Here is a 12,429-nt window from a genome sequence, read left to right on the forward strand (position 1 = left end):
TCTTTATCTAAATTATTTGTGCTAATATGGTTTTACAGGAAGGTCATCATATTTCAGAATCTAAATCCTTTCAGCTAATAGTGTGGTCCGGACACCAGCCTGCACTTTTTAATCTCAATCCTTTTTGACAATATTTTAGTTCATACACACTAAATCTTCTGTTCTATTATTGAAGTGCACGCAGGAGGCAGGAGGCCACATTTCCTAATCTAAATCATTTGTGCCAATATTCTGGTGCAGTCAGGAGGCCACATTTCCTAATTTAAATTGTGCTAAAATTCTGATGCAGGCAGGAGGACACATGTCCCAATGTAATATTAGCTTAATATTGATTATTATTAGTCAAGCATAACATTAAGAATTATTATATAGATTAAAACCCTGTAACAGAAACACATCAGCATCTCATTATTGCGGTGTCAATACACCTCACAAAGGCATCCTACTGCCATATAAAACCCCTTAACATTTTGGACTTAATGGGGAAGGAACCAAAGCACCTCCAGTCCATTGAGATTTTCTTATAAAAAAAAAACCTATTGTTTGAGTTATCCTTAGTTGTAGAAAATATGGATTAATTTAACATCTATGCAAACAACATGATGTGAGATCACTGAATAAAATTTCATCATTTCGAAAATATACCTGAGCAGACAACTCCAACATCTTCATTATGTCCACAGTTATGTACTGTAAATGGTTGGTGCAGACAGTCCCATACGCGTTGTTCATTGCCGGTGCATTGCACATCATCCAATACAATTACTCCTTGTCCTTGGCCAAATGCAGCACTGCCATTAAATGCAAGAGCTTGGCCACAATTTAACTGCCGGCATACAACTTGTGCAGCATTCAGATCAAAATAATCATCACACACAGTTCCCCATGCTCCATTATAGAGGATTTCTACACGACCGTTACATTGACCATTGCCATTTACCAGTCTTAAAGACAAGTCTGAACCTAAAGAACCTAAAAAAAAGGAGAATGGTCATTTCTAAAAACATTTTATTGTAAATTATCTTAAAGGGAACCAGACAGGTCCCCTCTGTCCTCCCAACCACCAGCATTTGTACTATTGTTACTAAATGCCCTGCATATTCAGCCTTTTATAGTGTTTAACGACTAAATACAGATTTAAAAAAATTATTTATAAATACTGATGAGCGAACATTTTCAGAAAACGTTCAAGAATCTCAAATTTGGCATGAATGCAGCTCATTGGGATTTGTGTACAGATTTTCGAGCATTTTCCCTTAAACCCGGCAAAATTCCGGGAACAGTTCAGTAATTGAAAGGGATTACATTAATGCTTTGGTAGGACTTTGTCTTGAAGAGTGGTAATGAATTTTGAGTGGTGGGTCTTTAATGAGGGGATTTAATGGGGAGAGGTCAGCGGAGCGACGGACTGTTTATGTTTCTTTATTTTTCAATTTTTTTTCTTCTTTATATTAACTTAAAGTGTGTAGATTCAGGCAGCCAATCACAGCACAAATACCATCCACAATGACCAGACATAAGTGTTTCTGCAATTGGCTGCCAAAATCACATGTCCCTCTCCATATAAAAAGCGAATATGTTGTGTGGGTGCGCGAAATTGTCAGTGTAACAGTAGAAAGAGGTTGCTTCTATGGCTGTTGCAAGTTGTCAGATAGTTAGAAATGCAGTTTATTGTCAGCTTCTTCAGTTATATAGGATCCTGTGTAAAAATCAACCTTCCATTAACTAAAAAGATTGTGCTAATAGTTTGGTGCAGGCAGGAGGCCACATTACCTTATCACAATAATTTGGATTAATATTGTGGTGCAGGAAGGAGGCTACATTTCCTAATGAACATCGTTTGGACTAACATTGTGGTGCAGGCAGGTGGCCATATTTCCTAATGAAAATTGTTTGGGCTAATATTGTGGTGCAGGCAGAAGGCCACATTTCCCAACCATGATGTTTTGGGCTAATATTGTGGTGCCAGGAAGAGTCCATGTTTCCTAATCAAACTTGTATGGGCAGAAATTTTGTGGTTCAAAAAGGAGACCATATTTCTTTGTCTAAATTATTTGTGCTAATATGGTGTTACAGGCAGTTTGTCAAATTTCAGAATCTAAATCCTTTCAGCTAATAGTGTGGTCCAGACACCAACCTACATTTTTTAATCTCAATCCTTTCTGACAATAGTTTGGTCCATACACACTAAATCTTCTATTTTATTATTGAAGTGCACGCAGGAGGCCACATTTCCTAATCTAAATCGTTTGTGCTAATATTCTGGTGCAGGCAGGAGGCCACATTTCCTAATCTAAATTGTGCTAAAATTTTAATGCAGGCAGGAGGACACATGTCCTCATCTAATATTAGCAGAATATTGGTTATTAATAGTCAAACATAACTTTAATAATTATTATGTGGAATAAAACCCTGTAACAGAAACCCATCAGCATCTCATTATGGTGGTGTCAATACACCTCACAAAGGCATCCTACTACCACATAAAACCCCTTAACATTTTGGACTTAATGGGGAAGGAACCAAAGTACCTCCAAGCCATTAAGATTTTCTTATAAAAAAAAATATTTATTGTTTGAGTGACCCTTAGTAGTAGAAAATATGAAAATGTGGATTACTTTAACATCTCTGCAAACAACACGATGTGAGATGAATGAATAAGATTTCATCATTTTGAAAATATACCTGAGCAGACAACTCCAACATCTTCATTATGTCCACAGTTATGTACTGTAAATGGTTGGTGTAGACAGTCCCATACGTGTTGTTCATTGCCGGTGCACTGCACATCATCCAATACAATTACTCCTTGTCCTTGGCCAAATGCAGCACTGCCATTAAATGCAAGAACTTGGCCACAATTTAACTGCCGGCATACAACTTGTGCAGCATTCAGATCAAAATAATCATCACACACAGTTCCCCATGCTCCTTTATAGAGGATTTCTACACGACCATTACATTGACCATTGCCATTTACCAGTCTTAAAGACAAATCTGAACCTAAAGAACCTAAAAAAAGGAGAATGGTCATTTCTAAAAACATTTTATTGTAAATTATCTTAATGGGAACCAGACAGGTCCCCTATGTGCTCACAACCACCAGCATTTGTGTTGTTATTATTAATAAATACCCTGCTTTTTCATCCCTTTACAGTGTTTAATACCTAAATGCAGATTAAAAAAAAAATGATAAATAGTGATGAGCCGACTTTTTGGAAAACGTTCAACAATCTCAAATTTGGCAGGAAAGCAGCTCATTTGGATTTGTGTTTAGATTTATGAGCATTTTCCCTTAAAACCTGCAAAATTTTGGGAACAGTTAAGTAAATGACCGTGATTCCGCTAACGCTTTGTTAGGATTTTTTCTAGGATAGTGGTGCTGAATTTTGAGTGGGGGGTCTTTAATGAGGGGATTTAATGGGGAGAGGTCAGAGAAGCAACGGACTGTTTTTCTTTTTTTCTTTTTCAAATTTTTTTCTTCTTTATTTTAACTTATAATGTGTAGATTCTGGCAGCCAATCACAGCACAAACACCATCCACAATGTCCAGACACAAGTGCTTCTTCAATTGGCTGCCAAAATCACATGTCCCTCTCCATATAAAAAGCGAAGATGTTGTTTGAGTATCGTGATTTTGTCAGTGAAACAGTAGATAGAGGCTTCTTATATGGCTGTTGCAAGTTGTCAGATAGTTAGAAATGCACGTTATTGTCAACTACTTAAGTTATATAGAATCCTGTGTAAAATCAACCTTCCATTATCTAAAATGATTGTGCTAATAGTTAGAAGGCCACATTTCCTAATCACAATAATTTGGATTAATATTGTCGTGCAGGAAGGAGGCTATATTTCCTAATGAAAATTATTTGGGCTAATATTGTGGTGCAGGCAGAAGGCCACGTTTCCCAGTCATGATGTTCTGGGCTAATATTGAGGTGCCAGCAAGAGTCCATGTTTCCTAATCAAACTTGTTTGGGCTAAAAAATTTTGGTTTAAAAAGGAGGCCTCATTTCTTTATCTAAATTATTTGTGCTAATATGGTTTTACAGGAAGGTCATCATATTTCAGAATCTAAATCCTTTCAGCTAATAGTGTGGTCCGGACACCAGCCTGCACTTTTTAATCTCAATCCTTTTTGACAATATTTTAGTTCATACACACTAAATCTTCTGTTCTATTATTGAAGTGCACGCAGGAGGCAGGAGGCCACATTTCCTAATCTAAATCATTTGTGCCAATATTCTGGTGCAGTCAGGAGGCCACATTTCCTAATTTAAATTGTGCTAAAATTCTGATGCAGGCAGGAGGACACATGTCCCAATGTAATATTAGCTTAATATTGATTATTATTAGTCAAGCATAACATTAAGAATTATTATATAGATTAAAACCCTGTAACAGAAACACATCAGCATCTCATTATTGCGGTGTCAATACACCTCACAAAGGCATCCTACTGCCATATAAAACCCCTTAACATTTTGGACTTAATGGGGAAGGAACCAAAGCACCTCCAGTCCATTGAGATTTTCTTATAAAAAAAAAACCTATTGTTTGAGTTATCCTTAGTTGTAGAAAATATGGATTAATTTAACATCTATGCAAACAACATGATGTGAGATCACTGAATAAAATTTCATCATTTCGAAAATATACCTGAGCAGACAACTCCAACATCTTCATTATGTCCACAGTTATGTACTGTAAATGGTTGGTGTAGACAGTCCCATACGTGTTGTTCATTGCCGGTGCATTGCACATCATCCAATACAATTACTCCTTGTCCTTGGCCAAATGCAGCACTGCCATTAAATGCAAGAGCTTGGCCACAATTTAACTGCCGGCATACAACTTGTGCAGCATTCAGATCAAAATAATCATCACACACAGTTCCCCATGCTCCATTATAGAGGATTTCTACACGACCGTTACATTGACCATTGCCATTTACCAGTCTTAAAGACAAGTCTGAACCTAAAGAACCTAAAAAAAAGGAGAATGGTCATTTCTAAAAACATTTTATTGTAAATTATCTTAAAGGGAACCAGACAGGTCCCCTCTGTCCTCCCAACCACCAGCATTTGTACTATTGTTACTAAATGCCCTGCATATTCAGCCTTTTATAGTGTTTAACGACTAAATACAGATTTAAAAAAATTATTTATAAATACTGATGAGCGAACATTTTCAGAAAACGTTCAAGAATCTCAAATTTGGCATGAATGCAGCTCATTGGGATTTGTGTACAGATTTTCGAGCATTTTCCCTTAAACCCGGCAAAATTCCGGGAACAGTTCAGTAATTGAAAGGGATTACATTAATGCTTTGGTAGGACTTTGTCTTGAAGAGTGGTAATGAATTTTGAGTGGTGGGTCTTTAATGAGGGGATTTAATGGGGAGAGGTCAGCGGAGCGACGGACTGTTTATGTTTCTTTATTTTTCAATTTTTTTTCTTCTTTATATTAACTTAAAGTGTGTAGATTCAGGCAGCCAATCACAGCACAAATACCATCCACAATGACCAGACATAAGTGTTTCTGCAATTGGCTGCCAAAATCACATGTCCCTCTCCATATAAAAAGCGAATATGTTGTGTGGGTGCGCGAAATTGTCAGTGTAACAGTAGAAAGAGGTTGCTTCTATGGCTGTTGCAAGTTGTCAGATAGTTAGAAATGCAGTTTATTGTCAGCTTCTTCAGTTATATAGGATCCTGTGTAAAAATCAACCTTCCATTAACTAAAAAGATTGTGCTAATAGTTTGGTGCAGGCAGGAGGCCACATTACCTTATCACAATAATTTGGATTAATATTGTGGTGCAGGAAGGAGGCTACATTTCCTAATGAACATCGTTTGGACTAACATTGTGGTGCAGGCAGGTGGCCATATTTCCTAATGAAAATTGTTTGGGCTAATATTGTGGTGCAGGCAGAAGGCCACATTTCCCAACCATGATGTTTTGGGCTAATATTGTGGTGCCAGGAAGAGTCCATGTTTCCTAATCAAACTTGTATGGGCAGAAATTTTGTGGTTCAAAAAGGAGACCATATTTCTTTGTCTAAATTATTTGTGCTAATATGGTGTTACAGGCAGTTTGTCAAATTTCAGAATCTAAATCCTTTCAGCTAATAGTGTGGTCCAGACACCAACCTACATTTTTTAATCTCAATCCTTTCTGACAATAGTTTGGTCCATACACACTAAATCTTCTATTTTATTATTGAAGTGCACGCAGGAGGCCACATTTCCTAATCTAAATCGTTTGTGCTAATATTCTGGTGCAGGCAGGAGGCCACATTTCCTAATCTAAATTGTGCTAAAATTTTAATGCAGGCAGGAGGACACATGTCCTCATCTAATATTAGCAGAATATTGGTTATTAATAGTCAAACATAACTTTAATAATTATTATGTGGAATAAAACCCTGTAACAGAAACCCATCAGCATCTCATTATGGTGGTGTCAATACACCTCACAAAGGCATCCTACTACCACATAAAACCCCTTAACATTTTGGACTTAATGGGGAAGGAACCAAAGTACCTCCAAGCCATTAAGATTTTCTTATAAAAAAAAATATTTATTGTTTGAGTGACCCTTAGTAGTAGAAAATATGAAAATGTGGATTACTTTAACATCTCTGCAAACAACACGATGTGAGATGAATGAATAAGATTTCATCATTTTGAAAATATACCTGAGCAGACAACTCCAACATCTTCATTATGTCCACAGTTATGTACTGTAAATGGTTGGTGTAGACAGTCCCATACGTGTTGTTCATTGCCGGTGCACTGCACATCATCCAATACAATTACTCCTTGTCCTTGGCCAAATGCAGCACTGCCATTAAATGCAAGAACTTGGCCACAATTTAACTGCCGGCATACAACTTGTGCAGCATTCAGATCAAAATAATCATCACACACAGTTCCCCATGCTCCTTTATAGAGGATTTCTACACGACCATTACATTGACCATTGCCATTTACCAGTCTTAAAGACAAATCTGAACCTAAAGAACCTAAAAAAAGGAGAATGGTCATTTCTAAAAACATTTTATTGTAAATTATCTTAATGGGAACCAGACAGGTCCCCTATGTGCTCACAACCACCAGCATTTGTGTTGTTATTATTAATAAATACCCTGCTTTTTCATCCCTTTACAGTGTTTAATACCTAAATGCAGATTAAAAAAAAAATGATAAATAGTGATGAGCCGACTTTTTGGAAAACGTTCAACAATCTCAAATTTGGCAGGAAAGCAGCTCATTTGGATTTGTGTTTAGATTTATGAGCATTTTCCCTTAAAACCTGCAAAATTTTGGGAACAGTTAAGTAAATGACCGTGATTCCGCTAACGCTTTGTTAGGATTTTTTCTAGGATAGTGGTGCTGAATTTTGAGTGGGGGGTCTTTAATGAGGGGATTTAAAGGGGAGAGGTCAGAGAAGCAACGGACTGTTTTTCTTTTTTTCTTTTTCAAATTTTTTTCTTCTTTATTTTAACTTATAATGTGTAGATTCTGGCAGCCAATCACAGCACAAACACCATCCACAATGTCCAGACACAAGTGCTTCTTCAATTGGCTGCCAAAATCACATGTCCCTCTCCATATAAAAAGCGAAGATGTTGTTTGAGTATCGTGATTTTGTCAGTGAAACAGTAGATAGAGGCTTCTTATATGGCTGTTGCAAGTTGTCAGATAGTTAGAAATGCACGTTATTGTCAACTACTTAAGTTATATAGAATCCTGTGTAAAATCAACCTTCCATTATCTAAAATGATTGTGCTAATAGTTAGAAGGCCACATTTCCTAATCACAATAATTTGGATTAATATTGTCGTGCAGGAAGGAGGCTATATTTCCTAATGAAAATTATTTGGGCTAATATTGTGGTGCAGGCAGAAGGCCACGTTTCCCAGTCATGATGTTCTGGGCTAATATTGAGGTGCCAGCAAGAGTCCATGTTTCCTAATCAAACTTGTTTGGGCTAAAAAATTTTGGTTTAAAAAGGAGGCCTCATTTCTTTATCTAAATTATTTGTGCTAATATGGTTTTACAGGAAGGTCATCATATTTCAGAATCTAAATCCTTTCAGCTAATAGTGTGGTCCGGACACCAGCCTGCACTTTTTAATCTCAATCCTTTTTGACAATATTTTAGTTCATACACACTAAATCTTCTGTTCTATTATTGAAGTGCACGCAGGAGGCAGGAGGCCACATTTCCTAATCTAAATCATTTGTGCCAATATTCTGGTGCAGTCAGGAGGCCACATTTCCTAATTTAAATTGTGCTAAAATTCTGATGCAGGCAGGAGGACACATGTCCCAATGTAATATTAGCTTAATATTGATTATTATTAGTCAAGCATAACATTAAGAATTATTATATAGATTAAAACCCTGTAACAGAAACACATCAGCATCTCATTATTGCGGTGTCAATACACCTCACAAAGGCATCCTACTGCCATATAAAACCCCTTAACATTTTGGACTTAATGGGGAAGGAACCAAAGCACCTCCAGTCCATTGAGATTTTCTTATAAAAAAAAAACCTATTGTTTGAGTTATCCTTAGTTGTAGAAAATATGGATTAATTTAACATCTATGCAAACAACATGATGTGAGATCACTGAATAAAATTTCATCATTTCGAAAATATACCTGAGCAGACAACTCCAACATCTTCATTATGTCCACAGTTATGTACTGTAAATGGTTGGTGCAGACAGTCCCATACGCGTTGTTCATTGCCGGTGCATTGCACATCATCCAATACAATTACTCCTTGTCCTTGGCCAAATGCAGCACTGCCATTAAATGCAAGAGCTTGGCCACAATTTAACTGCCGGCATACAACTTGTGCAGCATTCAGATCAAAATAATCATCACACACAGTTCCCCATGCTCCATTATAGAGGATTTCTACACGACCGTTACATTGACCATTGCCATTTACCAGTCTTAAAGACAAGTCTGAACCTAAAGAACCTAAAAAAAAGGAGAATGGTCATTTCTAAAAACATTTTATTGTAAATTATCTTAAAGGGAACCAGACAGGTCCCCTATGTCCTCCCAACCACCAGCATTTGTACTATTGTTACTAAATGCCCTGCATATTCAGCCTTTTATAGTGTTTAACGACTAAATACAGATTTAAAAAAATTATTTATAAATACTGATGAGCGAACATTTTCAGAAAACGTTCAAGAATCTCAAATTTGGCATGAATGCAGCTCATTGGGATTTGTGTACAGATTTTCGAGCATTTTCCCTTAAACCCGGCAAAATTCCGGGAACAGTTCAGTAATTGAAAGGGATTACATTAATGCTTTGGTAGGACTTTGTCTTGAAGAGTGGTAATGAATTTTGAGTGGTGGGTCTTTAATGAGGGGATTTAATGGGGAGAGGTCAGCGGAGCGACGGACTGTTTATGTTTCTTTATTTTTCAATTTTTTTTCTTCTTTATATTAACTTAAAGTGTGTAGATTCAGGCAGCCAATCACAGCACAAATACCATCCACAATGACCAGACATAAGTGTTTCTGCAATTGGCTGCCAAAATCACATGTCCCTCTCCATATAAAAAGCGAATATGTTGTGTGGGTGCGCGAAATTGTCAGTGTAACAGTAGAAAGAGGTTGCTTCTATGGCTGTTGCAAGTTGTCAGATAGTTAGAAATGCAGTTTATTGTCAGCTTCTTCAGTTATATAGGATCCTGTGTAAAAATCAACCTTCCATTAACTAAAAAGATTGTGCTAATAGTTTGGTGCAGGCAGGAGGCCACATTACCTTATCACAATAATTTGGATTAATATTGTGGTGCAGGAAGGAGGCTACATTTCCTAATGAACATCGTTTGGACTAACATTGTGGTGCAGGCAGGTGGCCATATTTCCTAATGAAAATTGTTTGGGCTAATATTGTGGTGCAGGCAGAAGGCCACATTTCCCAACCATGATGTTTTGGGCTAATATTGTGGTGCCAGGAAGAGTCCATGTTTCCTAATCAAACTTGTATGGGCAGAAATTTTGTGGTTCAAAAAGGAGACCATATTTCTTTGTCTAAATTATTTGTGCTAATATGGTGTTACAGGCAGTTTGTCAAATTTCAGAATCTAAATCCTTTCAGCTAATAGTGTGGTCCAGACACCAACCTACATTTTTTAATCTCAATCCTTTCTGACAATAGTTTGGTCCATACACACTAAATCTTCTATTTTATTATTGAAGTGCACGCAGGAGGCCACATTTCCTAATCTAAATCGTTTGTGCTAATATTCTGGTGCAGGCAGGAGGCCACATTTCCTAATCTAAATTGTGCTAAAATTTTAATGCAGGCAGGAGGACACATGTCCTCATCTAATATTAGCAGAATATTGGTTATTAATAGTCAAACATAACTTTAATAATTATTATGTGGAATAAAACCCTGTAACAGAAACCCATCAGCATCTCATTATGGTGGTGTCAATACACCTCACAAAGGCATCCTACTACCACATAAAACCCCTTAACATTTTGGACTTAATGGGGAAGGAACCAAAGTACCTCCAAGCCATTAAGATTTTCTTATAAAAAAAAATATTTATTGTTTGAGTGACCCTTAGTAGTAGAAAATATGAAATGTGGATTACTTTAACATCTCTGCAAACAACATGATGTGAGATGAATGAACAAGATTTCATCATTTTGAAAATATACCTGAGCAGACAACTCCAACATCTTCATTATGTCCACAGTTATGTACTGTAAATGGTTGGTGTAGACAGTCCCATACGTGTTGTTCATTGCCGGTGCACTGCACATCATCCAAAACAATTACTCCTTGTCCTTGGCCAAATGCAGCACTGCCATTAAATGCAAGAGCTTGGCCACAATTTAACTGCCGGCATACAACTTGTGCAGCATTCAGATCAAAATAATCATCACACACAGTTCCCCATGCTCCTTTATAGAGGATTTCTACACGACCATTACATTGACCATTGCCATTTACCAGTCTTAAAGACAAGTCTGAACCTAAAGAACCTAAAAAAAGGAAAATGGTCATTTCTAAAAACATTTTATTGTAAATTATCTTAATGGGAATGAGACAGGTCCCCAATGTGCTCACAACCACCAGCATTTGTGTTATTATTAATAAATACCCTGCTTTTTCATCCCTTTATAGTGTTTAACACCTAAATGCAGATTAAAAAAACAATTATAAATAGTGATGAGCCGACTTTTTGGAAAACGTTCAACAATCTCAAATTTGGCAGGAAAGCAGCTCATTTGGATTTGTGTTTAGATTTATGAGTATTTTCCCTCAAAACCTGCAAAATTTTGGGAACAGTGAAGTAAATGACCGTGATTCCGCTAATGCTTTGTTAGGACTTTTTCTAGGATAGCGGTGCTGAATTTTGAGTGGGGGGTCTTTAATGAGGGGATTTAATGGGGAGAGGTCAGAGAAGCAACGGACTGTTTTTCTTTTTTTCTTTTTAAAATTTTTTTCTTCTTTATTTTAACTTATAATGTGTAGATTCTGGCAGCCAATCACAGCACAAATACCATCCACAATGTCCAGACACAAGTGCTTCTGCAATTGGCTGCCAAAATCACATGTCCCTCTCCATATAAAAAGCGAAGATGTTGTTTGGGTGTCGCGATTTTGTCAGTGTAACAGTAGAGAGAGGCTTCTTCTATGGCTGTTGCAAGTTGTCAGATAGTTAGAAATGCAGCTTATTGTCAGCTACTTAAGTTATATAGAATCCTGTGTAAAATCAACCTTCCATTATCTAAAATGATTGTGCTAATAGTTAGGAGGCCACATTTCCTAATTACAATAATTTGGATTAATATTGTCATGCAGGAAGGAGGCTATATTTCCTAATGAAAATTGTTTGGGCTATTATTGTGGTGCAGGCAGAAGGCCACGTTTCCCAGTCATGATGTTCTGGGCTAATATTGAGGTGGCAGCATGAGTCCATGTTTCCTAATCAAACTTGTCTGGGCTAAAAATTTTTGGTTTAAAAAGGAGGCCTCATTTCTTTATTTAAATTATTTGTGCTAATATGGTTTTACAGGAAGGTCATCATATTTCAGAATCTAAATCCTTTCAGCTAATAGTGTGGTCCGGACACCAGCCTGCACTTTTTAATCTCAATCCTTTTTGACAATATTTTAGTTCATACACACTAAATCTTCTGTTCTATTATTGAAGTGCACGCAGGAGGCCACATTTCCTAATCTAAATCATTTGTGCCAATATTCTGGTGCAGTCAGGAGGCCACATTTCCTAATTTAAATTGTGCTAAAATTCTGATGCAGGCAGGAGGACACATGTCCCAATGTAATATTAGCTGAATATTGATTATTATTAGTCAAACATAACATTAATAATTATTGTGTAGATTAATACCCTGCAACAGAAACACAT

General features: G+C 36.8%; 1 protein-coding gene across 1 annotated transcript in view; it reads right to left on the minus strand.

Moving 5' to 3' along the window:
- Nucleotides 1-628: 628 nt before the first annotated feature.
- Nucleotides 629-12,429, minus strand: part of LOC141059752 (scavenger receptor cysteine-rich domain-containing protein DMBT1-like) — a 45,715-nt gene continuing 33,914 nt past the window's right edge. Inside the window, 6 exon segments of the mRNA XM_073555886.1 lie at nucleotides 629-963; nucleotides 2,686-3,036; nucleotides 4,660-4,977; nucleotides 6,700-7,017; nucleotides 8,674-8,985; nucleotides 10,713-11,024. Coding sequence (XP_073411987.1) covers nucleotides 629-963; nucleotides 2,686-3,036; nucleotides 4,660-4,977; nucleotides 6,700-7,017; nucleotides 8,674-8,985; nucleotides 10,713-11,024 — 1,946 coding nt within the window.

The sequence above is a fragment of the Dendrobates tinctorius genome, unplaced genomic scaffold (genome assembly GCF_039654945.1).
Source record: "Dendrobates tinctorius isolate UK_male_01 unplaced genomic scaffold, ASM3965494v1 ptg000230l, whole genome shotgun sequence".
Classification (NCBI taxonomy): Eukaryota; Metazoa; Chordata; class Amphibia; order Anura; family Dendrobatidae; genus Dendrobates; species Dendrobates tinctorius.